At 51.6% G+C, this 16449-nt stretch overlaps 1 protein-coding gene across 2 annotated transcripts in view; it reads left to right on the top strand.

Moving 5' to 3' along the window:
- BEAN1 (brain expressed associated with NEDD4 1) overlaps positions 1-16449 on the top strand; it is a 34904-nt gene that overhangs the window by 6151 nt on the left and 12304 nt on the right. For both annotated transcript variants that reach the window (XM_041773146.1, XM_041773145.1), the window contains exon 2: positions 2718-2824. In XM_041773146.1, coding sequence (XP_041629080.1) covers positions 2800-2824 — 25 coding nt within the window. In that variant the 5' untranslated portion in view covers positions 2718-2799. The remainder of the gene's footprint in view (positions 1-2717; positions 2825-16449) is intronic.

The raw sequence follows: 16449 nt of genomic DNA, 5'->3' as shown, positions 1-16449 counted from the left end.
GCTGGCCAGCAGAGCCCTGAGGGTGTCATCTCCGTGGGGCGTCTCTGCTGTCACTGGGGAGCACGGGAGACAAGACCCCACCCTGCACAGCTCTTCTTCCATCTGTTCTCTGCGACCTCGAGCGGATCAGGTCACTGAGCCTCGAGGTTCTCATCTGCAAAATGAAAATGATGTTCCCCACGTCGGGGAACATGTTGCAGTAATGTTGCTGCCGTTATATCCTGGCACACGCAGGTGTGTGGTGAGCCTGGGTCACACCTGAAAGCGCCGGCGCCCAGAAGGTTTCCATATACAGAAATGTCTACCTGACCCAGCCCCTTGCCAGTCTCCCCAGCTCTTTGGGAACCAACACATTGCCCACCGAACACCTAAACTGTCCCCAAAATACGCAGTGTGAGGGTTCTTGGTGCCTCCTGCCCTAGGCAGAGGGCAGATCCCCAGACCCCCCTGCGGCCTCAGCCATCATCTGAGAGTCACAAGACCTAGTGAGAGGAAAGAGGGAGCACAGGGGCTTCTAGGAGAAGCAAGACCTCAGGGACAACTGCTTGGAGTTTAGGGGGTGGTCAGCACCCTCCATAGCATCGGGAGCCACCAGCATGGCCCTGTAGGAAGTGTACTTCCAGCGTATCTTTACTAAGCACTCCCGTCACGGCCTTCACTAGAGAGGTAAGCAGAGCGCCGGGCTAGGGAGGTGATGGTAGAAGCCAGGTCGTTCCAAGGACACTGGGGAGTTACGAAGGGTTTTCAGCACCGGAGTGACATGGTCCATTTTGCCTTCAAGAGAGACCTCTCTGGAAGCAGCCTGAGAGATGACCTGTCAGCCCACCGAAGTCCCCCTCCAGACACACACATGGCCACGGAGCCCACGGGCACACCCACAAATGTGAACACAGACACATGGACACACATGTATCTTTAGAAAGAATAGATCCCAGGCCCTGAGGTTCTTCATGAATTTTCTGGTGTGAAATCACCATTCCCCAAGCAGGCTGCCACACCAGAGAAACTTCTCTACCAGGACTAGGGAGATAGGGAGATCACATCCTACCTTCACTTCCCCCATCAGGACTCTTGTTGGTTTCTGTGGGGACTGGGAGTGGGCATCAGACCAGCCTGGGGCTCACACCTAGGTTGAGCTTGAAGGAGCCATCTGGAAAGAGAGAGTCCAGGGTCGGCCGCAGCAACGCCTCCCTCCGTCCCACCGCCGGGACAGCAGAATGAACGTGACATACTTACCCCTCATCCTCATACCCCTCATCCTCGAAACTGGTGAAGTGCCTTACTCCGCTCTCCTAACCTGAGGACTCTGCAGCCCAGAGAGGTGAAGTGCTTTGCCCGAAGTCACCCTCCAGGAGGCAGCAGTGTTGATATCGGCACTCGGGAATCAGACTTCTGAGCTCAGGCTCTCCAAAGAGAAGTCTTTGATTCATTTATTAAACAGGAAAAAATGTTGTTAATCAGTGCACCTTGACCAATGGTCTCCATCAAAACGTGGTTTCCATTTGAAGGAAAAAATATATATATAACAAGATCCCCGTGGGAGACAAGGATGGGAACCCCTGGACCTGCCTCTTACACAAAAGTTCTGTCTCCAGTGTCATCCCCAGGATCAGGGAGGTCAGCTGCCCCCTGGGACAGGAGGGTCCAGGCTCTTCTCCTGTTGGCTTCTGGCTGCGAGCTTCCCCGTGCGAGAGCCCACTGAACTCTGCATTCCTTGGTCCCTGCTCAGCAACTGCCTAACGTGCAGTTTGTTTTCTCCAAGTCTAGCGACCAAGATCCCTAGAAAATAAGAACCACATCTCCCTGCTGTTCACACAGCTTCATGTCACTTGGAGCTCAACCAATTGGATCTGAACTAATTCACATCTTTAGCAGCATGGGAGGCTGGGTTACTTTTAAGAACTCTTTCCTCTCTTACAAGTGGGTGTTAGAGTGACCAGGCGCTCTCTGGCTGCACAGACATTCAGGCATCACACCAAGTTCACATGGCAGAGCAGGGAGATTGGGAAGAGACATTTTCATTCTCTTGGCCTTTATTAGGTCCTTCTGAGTGATGTGCTGGCTGACATCACTTGGAGTCAAAGAGGCCGGGGTTCTAGTCCCAGCCTGTAATCAGAAGCTGTGTGATCTTGGGCAAGCCACATAACCTCTCTGAGCTTCAATTTCCTTATTTATAAAATGAGAAGAGTATCACTCCCTTAAAGGTGTCGGAATAACAATAATCATAAGGTTTCAGGTCAGCAACTCTGAACACCCTTCCAAAGGCAGCTCTGGGACCTTGAACTAGTTCCTCACCCTTCCTAGGTGTGTTCCCCTTCTGTGATATGAGGACATTGGGCTAGTCTTTAAGGGTCCTTCCAGTTATAAGGTGCTTAGAATGCCATGGTCTGTTGCAGTTGTCTCAAGCAGTGGGATCTCACAGGTTCATGAGACAGGAGAATTCCAGGAGATCTCTCATTCCTGCTCAGAGGAGATATTCCCCCCTCCACGCACCACTGAGACCCCAGTGAGACCCACACTTTTGCCCCATCTCTGCCCCCGACCCCCCATACTCTGCAGCCCAGAGCTCCCCACACCCCCGCCCAGACTGGACACATGCTGTCAAAGTCCCCACCTTTCCCCAGAGGTGGACAGCCCAGGGACATGAGCGTCCAGCTTGTGGGGTCAGTGGGTGCTGTGTGGGCGTCCCCATCACCCGCCTGTTTGTGTCTCTGCAGGTGAGCCGAGGCTCCTTCTCTCCTCGAAGGCGGAACTACACACGTGGGCAGGCTGGCTCCCCTGTTCTGCTCCAAGGATTACATGTCCTTCAAACGCCCCTGTCCCTGTAAGTCTCCTTCCTACACGTTCCGCGGCTCGGGACCAGACAAGGGCTGGGCTTGGAATGTTTGGCCAAAGAGCTCCAAGGATCTGATGAGGGGCTGATGTGATATGATGGGTGAGGGAAGGGCAACCCAGAAGACCCCTGACGTCTGGCGGAGACTTCCCATTTTTACCAATGCCTCTGCAGCTGCCCAGCACTTCCCAGTGTGGGGCAGGGCTCCTCTGAGGGATAGTAATGGGATTACTACTTTTTTTTTTTTTAACTGCGTGGCCAAATGAATGTGGGAAACACTGAGTGAGACAAGTTAAGTAGCTTTTGTTACCACAGGACTTTTCAGAGCCTTTAATGTGGTGATGTGTGCTGTGAGGCTGCCATAGAAAAGAGAAAGCCCAGTGGCCTTCTCAGGTTTAACTGACCACAGGAATGGGGCTCCACAGAACATACTCCTCGGAGTTCACTGTCCTAAGGAAACCCTCCCTGTAGCATCCCCACCATGAAGCCTCTCATTTACTAATTCATTTTGTCTAATGAAGCCCTGAGATGACTTTTCCCATAACATTCTTCTCAAGGCTCCCTGACGTCTATAAGTCCAAGTGATGGACTCAGTCCGGTGTACCCCTGGGGCTCAAGGCTACAGCCCCCTTTGCCTTCCTCTCCTAGTCTCCACCAGCCCCACCCTTACCCCAGGGTCCCCTTCACCTGTCCCCATGGCAGCCATCTTCTTTCTCTCATGATGTCCCCTGTGCCCCCCAAAGCCACCATCACTTGGTACAGTTTGGGAGGACATCCCTTCTCCTTGATGACTCAGGACTACGAGTCTGTGTGAGATCCAGGCCCTGCCTCAGCCCCCGTATCTATTTGTCACGCTTGCCCTAGCTGATCTCTCCTCCCCACTCACCAATGTCTATTCAAACATGTACCATTGGTTACATGTCACGCATCGTGGAGTTGGGTCCTGTCTTCCAAATAGTCGAAAGCTCAGTTGTTAAATCTTTGAACATCAATGGACTGCTGCCCTGGGTGGGTAGAGGAGACTGGGGTATCTGGTCTGGGTGGGACCATCACCAGATACGGGGTCCCCCACCTGGGGAATACGGGGGGAGCTAACACAAGCTCGGTAAGTTGTTGTTACTGTTGCCGCTGCTGCCTCAGCATGATCAGGAAATCGAAGCCCGAGTCCCAAGCCAGGTAAGAAGGCTGCCGTCCAGGGCCATGTTGGAGGCCCACAGAGGGCTGGATTGCCACGTCCTCATCCTCTCAAGCAGCTGGGAATGGAGAAGGCTGGTAAAGGACAAAACTGGGCTGCTCAGTGTAGAGGGCTTTCTAGAACTTTCTGGGGCCAAGCCAGTCCCTTCAAAGCCCTGCCTGTCTACACAAATAATGGCCATCAGCACAGGACAGCCCTCTGCATACCCACCTCCTGAGGATAGTAGGTCGTGGCCGTGGATATTCTGGGCCGTTCAGACGCGGTTCCTACACATCTCTTCAGTCGTCCCTCCCCCTGTAGGCCCAGTGCCTGGCATGCAATGAGCACTCAATAAATGTTTGTTGAATGAATAAATGTATAGTCAAACATTCTGAATGAGGAGCTGGAGGCGTTAGATGGGGGAGAAGCTGCAGCTCCTGACTGTGCCACCAGATTGTCCCTGCGGCTTCCGGCAGCCAATCCTCCTCTCTAAGATGAAGGGGTAGCCTGAGGCCAGTAGGTTCCAGGAGCTTGAGACTGCTGGGGGGCTCCAGGGAGAGCAAGGGGGGCATCGGTAGGCAGAACTCTTGGCCCCTCACTGCCCCTTGCTTCAGCCAGAGCAGCTGTGCTTATGCCTATACACAGATCGGGATCTGCTCAGATTTTGCTGGAGAGGGGTCCCTGGCAATGGCAGGCCAAGTGCTGTGGGGCTGTCCAGACTCACCTCTTCCTCTGCAGTCCTCTCCTCCTCTGCCAGATTCTTCTCACATTTTCCAATCCGACTCCTTCCCTTTTCTCTGAACATGTCTAAGAAGTATTCACTGCCCCCCCCCAACCTTCAGCAACCCCAGCCTACTTCAGTCTGGCTTTGGCACCGCCCTCCCCCTCCCCCCATATCCCATCCACTCCTGTGCCACTAAATCTATTCTGCTTCCAGTTCTCCTGGTCACTTCAGTTTTCTTGATGACTTCTCCTTTGGGCGCCCTGACTCTGAGCCCTCTGGGTTCTCCTCCAGCCCCTCTGGCCATCTGGTCCTCTGACTAACCATTGATGGTGTCCTTTGGCTGTGGGAAGGAAGGATTCTTGCCATATCTGCCCTGGGATGCTGGGTCCCTGGGACTCGAGCCCCATCCTGGCCTTCCTCCTCCAGACCGTCTCATCTTTGCTCTGCTCTCAGCTACAGCTTCTAGGCCAGCAGCTTCCACGGCTTTCTCTCCCCCCTAATTTCTTCCTGCCTTCAGGTTCCTTCTTCTACCTTCTGCTGCCTGTCTTCCTTGGGCAGCCTGCACCTCTGCTCCTCAAATTCAGCCTGTTCCCGACACAGCTCTTCACCCCAAGCTGTGTTGGCTTGGTTTTGCTGTCTTGGTTTGGGGCACCACCCTCGACACGGTCCCTCAGTTCCTCTCCAACACACCCATCACTCAACTGCCTGAAGAGACCCAGGGGTTTCCATATTGGGTCGTCAGATTGCCATTTAGACTTTGCCCCCATCTGGGCCACCCTGCAGAATCAACCTGGAAATTGGTGCCTTGGTTAATGTTTATTGAACAACTGGATATCGCCACATGAAGCGGATGCCTTGTAGGCAGCCTCCTCAGCTCACAGACCAGAGACCCTCACGTAAGTTCTGGAAGGGATGCAGAACCACAGGGCTCCAGACATCCTAAAAACACCTACACAGGAATAGTCTAAGGAATGAAACCAGAAATCCCAGGAGGGCCCTGACACGGATGCCCACCCTCTTTTTTTAATGCCTCCTCTCTTAGTGGGAATTTAGACATCTAATGGAATTGCTTTAACCTTCTTAACTCACAAAATTATCTATCCTGGTATAGATGAAGATACCAAAGCCCATTAAAACTTAGGGTGGGAGCCATAGCTTGTTCCCATTTGGGTTTCCACCCCTCTACCCCCTGCCAATTGAGAAAGGGTGAAGTCCCCAAGAGGAGAAACAAGTCCCAGAGTTTCCCAAGCAAGACCCCACTCCTAGGAGTCAGAGCTCAGGAGGCTGGGGAGAGTGAGCAGGGAAGGGGAACCAGCACAGGGGGAGAGCCAGGCTACGGACGGGGATCTGCCCGATTTCCACAGCTTTGGACACTGGGTGCAGCAGGACTGTCCATTGGCCTCTTGGGAGTCAAGTAGGCATTAGCCAGGCCAAAGCTGCACTGACTCCTCCCAGGCACTGCTCACACCACAGCATCATCCCCTGACCCCATCTCACCTTTCAGGCACTGCAGCTCATCCCTGTCCCCCCAGAAACAGCCCCTCACCCTGAGTTCTGCAGGTGAGAAGACTTGAGGCAGAAAGTGGAGGCAAGAACAGGTAAGAAGCCCAGAGGGCTTTGGCCACTGCGAATGGGAAGTCAGATCTCCTGCCTGCAAGTGCCAGGCTGTGAGCCACTTTCCAGCCTTAAACCACTGAGTAAGGTGGGGGAGGACCAGCCTGGCTCCTCAGGAAAGCCAGAGGCGTGGGAGCCTTCTCCATCTGCCCAACTGGGAAGAGTGGCCCAGGGTTCCCCCAGGACCCAGACTCCAAGAACAGATGCTTTCTAACCTCTTCTTAGCCACTGGCAGATGGCAGTTCCACGGAGCTCCCTGTGGCATGGGGGTGGCCCGCCTTCCTCTGGCTGTTGGGGAGGAGAGGCTTTGGGGACCCAAGAGAGGCCAAGCCTTTACCAGAGCAGGAAGGAGGCAGGGAAGGTGGCATCCACTGATCCACGGAGAAGTCAGCTGGGGTTTGTCTCCGCTAAACTCTTAGGCTGCCCACAGGCTGGCAGGAAATGCAGTCTGGCAGAGCGTCTGGGCGGGCTTGGGTGTCCCTCAGGACCAGTGCTACGTGGTGGGTAGTGCTTGGGTTCGTGTACGATCCAGTGCTGGTGCTTACCAGCCGTGCTCTCTGGAGCAAGCTAGGTAACTAACATCTAGAAGTCCCAGTTTGCTCCTCTACAAAATGGAAATAGTCCTACCAGCCTTCAGTTTCACGTTCAGATTTAACGTGCTCCACGCGGAGAATCTACGTTGGTGCCAGACACTGAGAAGATCCTCTAAAGGAGCTTGAAAGTCCCGTCCTTTGACCACCTCCTCCCTACCCAGCTTAGGACTACCCCATCTTCAGTGATAGAGCAGCGAGAGAGAGACACATGGGGACTCTGGAGGCAAATTTGGGGTTCGGACCAGGTACTACTGTTTTCTGTTCTGCTCATTGTAACAGTTACCTCTGCAGAGACTGACTTATCAACAGAAGGAAAGACTTGAGGGCAAGGAACGCAAATGATGGGCCACGCTCACCATTTACCACTACTGTGCCCAGAGCAGACATGGTCAGTCAGTTGCAGCACTCTTTCCTCCTGAGGCTCGATGCAATCTCAGGCTCTCTGCAACACAGACAAGCACCACCCCATGATCACTGGCCTGTGACATGAAACCCTTGTTCATTCCCCGCTGTGGCCTGACTTCAGAAGGACCAAGGGACTAGAAGAAGTAACATCAGCTAGACATTTCTCTCTGAGCCTCAGTTTTCTCATCTGTAAAATGGGAGCCAATAAAAGGTTTCACCTCAGAGTGCCTTTAAGGCCTTATAATCATCTCTTCACATGATTTCCTTAAAGCAGCCCTACAAGAGAAGGGTCAGTGTGCCCATTCTACCCATGAACAAGCTGAGCCTCACAGACACGGAGAAACTAGTCTAGGTGACACAGTAAGAAAAAGGCAGGGCCAGGGATATACCCCAGGCGAGGCTTTCCAGGGCTCAATTTTAGCTAAAACCACAAATGGCCAAAAGGACAACGGTGGAGTCAAGTCAACTACTTCATCCCCACCCCTTGGATGGAGAACCCATTCTACAGCAGGTCTTCATGGCCCCACGAATGTCCTGGCTGCACGTCCTCAGAGTTCTCTGGTCTAGCAGAGTCTGACCATAGCGAGTGCTCAGCATCTGAAAGCTAATCTTAATTTTATGCACTTTTATATTAGAGTCCCTGGAAGGAAGGTTTACACTTCAGCTCGGACACCTGATGTGGTCATACTACAGGCATACCTCACGTTTTGAAAGTTTGGGTTACGCCACTTCACTTTTACAGAAGACCTAGATTAGTACCTCTTTTCCCTAATCAAAAGAAATCGGAAGACAATTTTGCTTTCACGAAAAGTAAAGACCGTTAAACGTTTGTTTCGAAACAAGCCATTATAGAGGCCGTGCACACCCCAGGCAGCAACAGTGGCCTTACCAAGCTCCTTCCCCAAAACCACACGTAGCAGCAGCTCCACATCCAACCACCAGAGCTTTGGACTGGGTCTGTGAGCATCTGTGCCTTATCTCAATTAACTTTGCACATCCGTTAGCAAGTTGTATCCTAAGGTATCAGAAAAGCCTAAGAGAGGTTATGTTTCTGGGGTCTGGGAATGCTAGAACTTTTTTCCAAATAAATTACTGATAACTGCTTCTTCACTTGACACCATTTTGTTTTATGAAAGGTTTCATGGGAACGAACGCTCTACTTTCAGATAGCGGGGGAATCTTGTGATGGCAGCAGTACCCCCAGCTTTTGCAGAGCACTCCTGGCTGGCAGCGTTCTTGCATTTCACTGCCCACCCCACCTGGCATTGAGCTTCCTGGGTGATGTCATCCAGCCTCGTGGCATCGAGCAGCACCCATATACTGACAGCCCCCAAACTTATACCTCCAGCTCCAGACTCCTATGTCCAACTGTCTGCCCCACTCACACGTATCTCCACTCAGATGTCCACTCAGGGTCTCTAGAACATCTCAGATGTCCTGCCCATCATCTTCCCCATCTCACTAAATGACAGCTCAGTCCTTCCTTGGGCTCAGGCGCCGAACTTTGTCAGTTTTTACTGCTCTCCATTTCATCCACTGCTGACTCCATTTAATGGTTTCACCTTCCAGTCTGACTCCATCCTGCCCTCTGGACGAAGATACCACTGGCATCACTTGAACCACTGTCCAGCCTCTTCTGCCACAACCAGGGAGTGTGGGAAAAGGAAAAATTGAGAAACTGAGCCCAGGGTTGGTGGAGGGTAAAATGGTTTCTGTATCTAGAAATCTTGCCAAGGAAAGCATGATCCTCAGAGTTGTCACCTGTGGCATCCCAAAGCCAAGAGCACTGAGAGGAGAGGGGATGGGTTTTCCTGCAAGCAGGAAGGTGTAAGGACATTGCCATTTCTCTGCCAAGAGCTACCCTAGATTAGCTACCCCGAAACTCAGCTGTGCCTGCACCTGGAACTGTGCCCAGGGTGACTGGGGAAAAGTGATTGTCCTCTGTGATGTCACTGCAGAAGTGGGCAGGCCTGGTTGCTTTCCAGAGAGAAGAGAGAGGCCCTAAGAGAGACAAGTCGCATGCCCAGGGACCCGCCACAGGAGGAGACAGGATTCAAAAGCAGGGCTTCTGGATCTAAGCCCAGGGCACTGGCCACAAAGACCCCTCTGCGAGCTCGAGTACACTTCACCTCCCAGAGTCCCCTCTATTTGCTTCTGTCCTGCATCGGCCCCCTAGCAGTCGGCTTCTAGGGGCTGCTCCCTCTGCCTACCCGACCACCCCTGGACTCCATGTCTGCAGGTGATCTCTAGGCCTTGCGAGAGACCATCATCCCGAGCTCTTCTCTGCCCATACCGCAGGCTCTTCAGCCCCTAGGCAGGGAGACAAATAATTAGACCTCTAATCCTCACTGTTAGTGCAATAAAAACAGCAAGAATAAAATTTTAGAAACGTAAAAGCCAAAGTGGGCCCCTCTTAAGTTGGACAGCAGCCGTATTAAAGAGTTTTTGTCTATTTTTGAACTCTCAGATTTTCGGCTCAATGCAAGGTGAAGGGTTGCTCATGAGATAATGAAAACTTTTTGCAAAAGCCTCCTTTATTCAAGATAGAAAGTTACGTCCAACATTTAAAAATAGCGACAGTGGTCCTAGCAGTTTCAGGACTGTTAGTACAGGACACGTGTGGCCATGGCACGAGCGGCGTGTCCCCGCCACTCCCTAAGCAATGGGAACCGCAGCCCCCCCCCCGCCCCCCTCAGGAAGGAGCAGGATGATCAATGACACCTGCGAGAGAGCAGCGCACCGGCGCGTCCTCCAAGCGTAAAATCCAATTATCTAAAACAACATGACTATCAAATTCTCAGACACTATGTAATTTATAACAGGATTTGTATATTCAGGGACCTGTGGCGTGTTCTTTGAATTCTTTTAAAATATAAATTATACTGAGTATTAAATAAAAACACTGAACTAAAGAGCGTAGCCACAGTCGGGGCGGAGGTTCGGGCTCTGGTTTAACCAACGTTTACCCGCCGTTTCGATCTCAATTCCTGCCCAGCGCGGGCACAGCCTGCATCTCTCCCGCAGGAGGCTTTATCTGTTCGTGCACAGGAACGAGAGGCCCAGCTCTACGCCGTTGTCTTATTACAAGAGCCACGGGCCTGGCAAGCTGACAAACACGTGTAAAAGGAGAAAGGTGCGAACAGTGTTTTCCCCTTTGTTTAGCACTGGCTTTGAGAGCGGAAAGCAAAAAAAAAAAAACCAAAAAAAAAACAGCTTATCAAAACAGAACGAGGGTCTAAGTTTGACTCAGTAACCAAGGACGGTAGTTGTGCGGCAGAAACCATTGCAGGATGGAGGTAGAAAGGGACACTGATGTTGAAATGTAGGTAATCAGAGGCACCAAAGGCTCTGGTCATGTGAGTCATCATCAAAAGACAGGCCGGGTAAATATCGCACATTTCCTGTCAGCTGCTGCTAAGACTTGCATTTTTCGAACTGAAAAGGAATCCTGCAGGGCTTTTTACTTATCACTTGTTTGAAGAAAGGCTGTTTGAGGTCCCTTCACTGAACATGAGGCCTAGGTTGCAAAATTAGGTTTCCTGTATCATCGCAGGACGTATTACACTCTGCTAATCCTGTTTGACATTGAACTGTTGTAACTGATGCTGTCACTACTCTCTTGGGTCCAGGGCAAAGAACATATCCATTAGAGGGAAATAACTGATTGTGAGCAGGTGGATTGCCCCCCCCCCGTCCCTCCCCGCCCAAAGATGAGAAGGACCCTTTTGTGTCTTGAGAATCTCTTAACCACTTCCAGGCACCTGTACAGACAGGAACCTCCATGGGAAGCAGTCTCCAATGTCCTGGGGCAGGTTGCAAATGATGCATTTATTTGGAAAGTCCTCAAAACCTTCCGCTTGCTCCAGCCATGGCCTTGACCCTGTTCACCTCTCAATCCTGTGGAGTTCTTTGGCTCCCTGCCCACCCTGAAGCCCAAACTCCTACCAAAGATCTTTTTTAATATAATCAAACTTAACAATTTTTTTATGGTTAGTATTTTCATATCTGTTTAAGAAACCCAAGGTCATGAAGACATTCTCCAGTGTTTTCCCTCTTGAAGCTTTACCGATTTACCTTTCACCTTCAGATCTATGTCTAGGGGATATTTTTAAGATTTTAAGGTTTCATTGTCATCTATTGAGCACACACTGTGTGCTAGGCATCTTGCAAGGCAGTGTGCTTTGAGTAGTTCATAGCAGAGATTGCCGTTTCCATTTTATAGATGAAGTGATAGAGTTCAGAGGGGCGAACTGCTCAGAGGGCACTGCCTGCAAGAAGCAGGGCCAGGCTTTGAACCCGCACCGTCTTACCTAGCCAGAGCCTAGGACAAGATGTGCTGGTGGAGGAGCTCTAGGCTTCCCTCAGCAAAAGTGGCTAAAGAGTGACCCTTCTCAGAATACTGGTGAATAAATAGGCTGGTTTTGCTCCAAAGGCCACTAAGGGCTGCAAAGCCATCTTGGGGGTTCAGAGGATATTAAAAAAGGCTTTTCCCAAACATCCCATAGTGTTCTTAGGACTCCATGTCCTGTGAACCACATGCAGAGAAACTATTCCGAAGCTCCATGGCTCAGTGTGATGTTAACCATCAGTTAAGATCACCAGGATTTATCATGGCCAAGAGGTCTCTGGCTTTGCCTATTCTACTGGCTTTTCTCATCCTACTTACTAAAGTGACATATTAATAGATATCCTGGTCTTAAACCATTCTTGCTTTCCTAGAGTAAGCCTAGAATTATTCCTAGAATAATCCCGTCTACTTCTGGGATATTATTTTTTAATGCACTGTTGCCCTGGTGCTGGTTTCCCAGATGCCCTCATAAATTCTGAGAGCTGAGGGAACGTCTGTGGAGCAGGGGACAATGTCCCATCATCTCTAACATTTTTCCAGAATCAGAACCCACGATAGCAAAAGGCCAAAGCAAAACTCAAGGAAGGTAATGTAGTATGTGGCCCAAGTACACAGCTCCAGCCTGACCAGGTTGTGGGGGGATAGCTGAGGTTATGCAGCATTCATAATTTAACATTTTATATATCAATTATTCATGAACTTCCTGAAAGTCCATGTTGTAGTAAATGGTCATTTTTCCAAGCCGTGAATTTGAGTCTCATAATGCAGGTTGGGATGTGGGAGCTAATCCCCCTAGCTGATGGGTGGGCCAAGCCAGCCCCCCAGCATCTGCTTCCCATCACAATTACATGATTTCCTACTCATCCAGCATGACAGTGACTCAGCTGGTCTTATAAAAACCTGTGTGTGTTCTTCGTGGAAAATAGCCTTAGAGCCAACTTTAGGTGTTGACAAAAGAGGAGAGAAAATGAGGAGGTTGAGGCCAGTGATGATTCTAGTAAGAAAATGAGAGTTTGGTGCAGGTTCAAGTGGAAAGTCTACTTCTGTCATGGCTTTGCTTCTTTAATGCGAGTCAGTTCACCATTTGCTCTGTAGATATAGGGAAAAGTGGTTTGTGACACTGTTGTGGTGTATTTACCAGCCAATAAATAAATAATCCATCAAACCAGAGATAAAACCTTAGCGAATGACAAGACCGTAAACTTACGGAATTTAGATATGCAGAAGTGATAGTACATCTGAGTTAATTTTGGTGAATTTATTTAAGTGGCATCTTAATAGTGGAATAAATCACTTTCATCTTATATTTATGGAATCATGAAAGGCCTGTGGGTAGTCACTTATGTTTTCCAGTCATATTTTAGTGTAGTGGTTGAGAATCTTCTACAGGCAGGGAAGCGCTCTCCTATGAAGACTAATCTGTAATACGGATGGAAGCAGAGCTGAGCAGTGGGCCCCATAAAGTCCCAAGCTTCTCCTCTAAGCCCTGGGGCACCTTGTGGGACCTCTTGCTTCCCACAGTTTGAGAGGCTCATTTTAGTCTGATTCATGTCATGTTCCCAGTGTCTAGCACATGTCCCAGCATGGAATAGGCTCTTAGTGAGTATGGGTGGGTGGATGGGTGGATGGATGGGTGGATGGATGGATGGATGGACGGACGGATGGATGATTGAATATATGGGTGGATGCTTGAATATGCAGATTGGTGGATGATTGAGATTGAGTGCTGAGTAGATGCCTGTGTAGACAAATACATGGGCAGGTGGATGATTGGCTGGCTGAGTGAATTTATAGAGGATTGATAGTAGATTCCAATCCTCCTTTCCACTATAATCTACCCCACTTATATTGCCACAAATGACCAAGTAAAAGGTTTCAGGACCTTGACATTACATTAGCTGACTTCTTGTAGAGATGCCTCCCCATTGTAAGAAGAATCCTGAACACCAAGTAGCCTTCCCCTCACCTCCATAAGCCCAGAGTTCTGCTGCCATCAAGGTGACATCCTACAGCCTCACCCCAGGAGCATCTCCTCCTTTCCTGAGTTCTGCTGGGACCTCACCCCCTCTGGGCTGCTTCCTCCCTCCTCTGATGCTCTTCTCTGACCTGTCCTCCAAGGCCCAGCCCCACTGTGTGGATGTCCCTGACCCACCCCCAGCACTCTGACATCTCTCCATCACAGATGCCTGGCAACCAGAAGATGGGTACCAGTAAGTGGGCTGAAGGGTTAACCTCAAAAGCAAAGGAGGAGACCCAGAAACACCCAAGCAAGTGAGCCCACCCTGCCATGTCCCCCACCCCAGCCCCTCTGCACACCCCTGCCAGGAAGCTGGGACCAGATACCAGCAAGCGGAGGGAAGAAGGTGCCAGAATCCTCTTCCCCATATTCCCTCCAATGACCTCACAGCCTCATCCTGGCGGTCTCAGCAGTGCAGGGAGAAGTGCAGTGCTGAGGACAGACTTGCCAGGGAAGTGGACCTGTGACAAATATCTTCAGACTTTTCTGTGACAAGAGCCATCTGTCAGATTTGAGTCGTTGGCCCCCCCTTTCCCCTCTAGCCAGCGTCTCCGAGGGAGAGGACTAAAGGTCTAAAGATGTTGGCTCAGCACCTCCAGTGTCTTCATGTCCTTCCCTTGTCAGTGCTCCTCGGGTGGCTTCAGGCTGCCAAGACTGCTTCCCTGTACCCAGAGGGACCATAGAGCTGCCTGCACACTACACCCAGCAACGACTTGGTAGTGATCATCTGCCTCAGTTTCCCTGACCTGCATGTTTCCCAGACTGGAGCCAGCCCTGACCATGTCCCCCTGGCATGCAACTGGATCTTGTCACCTCCCCTCACACCCGCTGCGTTCACCTGGCTTCTCCCCCTCCCCATTCCTCTCAGACCCATTCACCCATCTTGGAGGGAGGAATGTTCAAGAAAAGTATCTCTTTAGACAAACTGCCAGCAGTTCCAGAGAAGGCAGGGGGATGCCAAAGGACACACGGTGAGTGAGTGACAGACCCAGCTCTCCTGCCTCCACCCCCGCCACATCCTGCTCTCTGCCCCTGCTCTGTGCCCTATTTGATGAATTATCAGACAGTCCTGGGTTCAAATCCCAGATCTGCCACAAAACTGGGGCAAATCTTCAGCCACCAAGATCCAGCATCCTCACCTAGAAATGAGGATGGCAATGGCATCTGCATGGAGAAAAAGCAAGCCCCTGACCCCTCCCCGACATGCAGGCCTGGGTCACGTAAAACCTTCTGACTCAGTTGTGGCTCCCAGTCCCAGCCCTGGACCAGAAGTCTGGAGGCAAAGACTCAGTGGTGATGCATGGACCGGGGTACCAGCCCAGAACCAACGGTGGGGGGGGGGGGGGACCTTGGGACCCTATCTGCCAAGTAGGGAAGCATTTAGCCTGCCTCTGAGGCCTGCCCAGAGCACATCAAATCAGAGAGGCAAAGAAACTCTCTGCAGTGGCCTTATGCCTATCAGATGCATTCACCTGAGCCCTGCTCCATACTCAGCTCTGCATAGTGTGGGGCTGCAGGCCTCAGCCTCCTCCCCCATCTCCATGCTCATGTGGGCAGCAGCCTCCTTCCTGGTCTCCCACTTCCCATCCTGCCCCCCATTCTGCAGTCACAGGGCTCCCCTGAAACACTCTGACCACACTCCTTCTCCCATGTCTCCTCTGTGCCCTTGAGATGGACAGTCTCTTAATGTGATGTTCAAGACCCCTTGTGGTCTGGCCAATGCCAGCCCCTCCGATCTCAGCCTCCACCTCTCTCTCTCTCTCTCTCTCTCTCTCTCTCTCTCAAGATTTATTTATGATAGACAGAGAGAGAGAGAGAGAGGCAGGCTCCACGCCAGGAGCCCGATGTGGGACTTGATCCTGGGACTCCAGGATTGTGCCCTGGGCCAAAGGCAGGCGCTAAACCACTGAGCCACCCAGGGATCCCCTAGCCTCCACCTCTCTCATGAGTCCTCAAATCATGATCCCTCACTGGGAGCCCCAAGGTTCTCCTTTGGTGGCATTTGCCAGACTGATTTACCGTCAACCTGGAGCCGACCCCAGACCCAGACTCCTCGGTTGATACCTGATTTGCTCCCCTAGTCGGCAGCAGCTCTTTCATTCCGACAACCTGCCGGTGCTTGTAAATGCCTGCGAATCCCGTGTGTGGGCTGCATGGCGGGGCGGGAGGTCCTGCGTGTGGGCTGGATGGTGGGGTGAGTGACCGGCCGAACGAAATGCCAGTGGGTGAGAAGGATGGAGAGCAGCTCACCCCGTGGCCCACCCCCACGTACCCAAGCACACAGAACGACCAATCCCCAACTTCCCTTCTTGGGATTCAAATGGCTCCTGAGCTTCCTTTCCATGCTGGCCATGCCCGAGGCACTGAAGAAACCCAGTGACAAGACAAGGGACACAGGTCCTGCCCTCCAGGGGCCTCAGCCCATGTGGAATCAGAGGGAGTAGGAGTGCAGGCTCCGGAATTGCACACAACAGGCTGGATCTAAGTTCTGGCTCCACCTCTTTTACTAGCTCCGCCCTGAGCTTCCCCATGTGTAAATGGGAGAGGAAGACACACCTACCTCTCAGGTTGCTGTGCTGATTCAATGAGCTCCTGGTGCTTATAAACGGTGTAGCCCGACCTGGGCTGGTAGGTGCTCAGTGAGAGCTACCTTATTCGTCACATTGTTCCTCTGTGGAGAGATTGCCCCGGGCCCCTCCCCACGGTCCCAGGCACATCCCTGGAAGAGATGCAGAGATAGA

Source organism: Vulpes lagopus, chromosome 10, assembly GCF_018345385.1.
Source record: "Vulpes lagopus strain Blue_001 chromosome 10, ASM1834538v1, whole genome shotgun sequence".
In the NCBI taxonomy this organism is placed as follows: domain Eukaryota; kingdom Metazoa; phylum Chordata; class Mammalia; order Carnivora; family Canidae; genus Vulpes; species Vulpes lagopus.
Note: the sequence above shows the minus strand (reverse complement) of the source record. Positions and strands in the feature narration are given on the sequence as shown.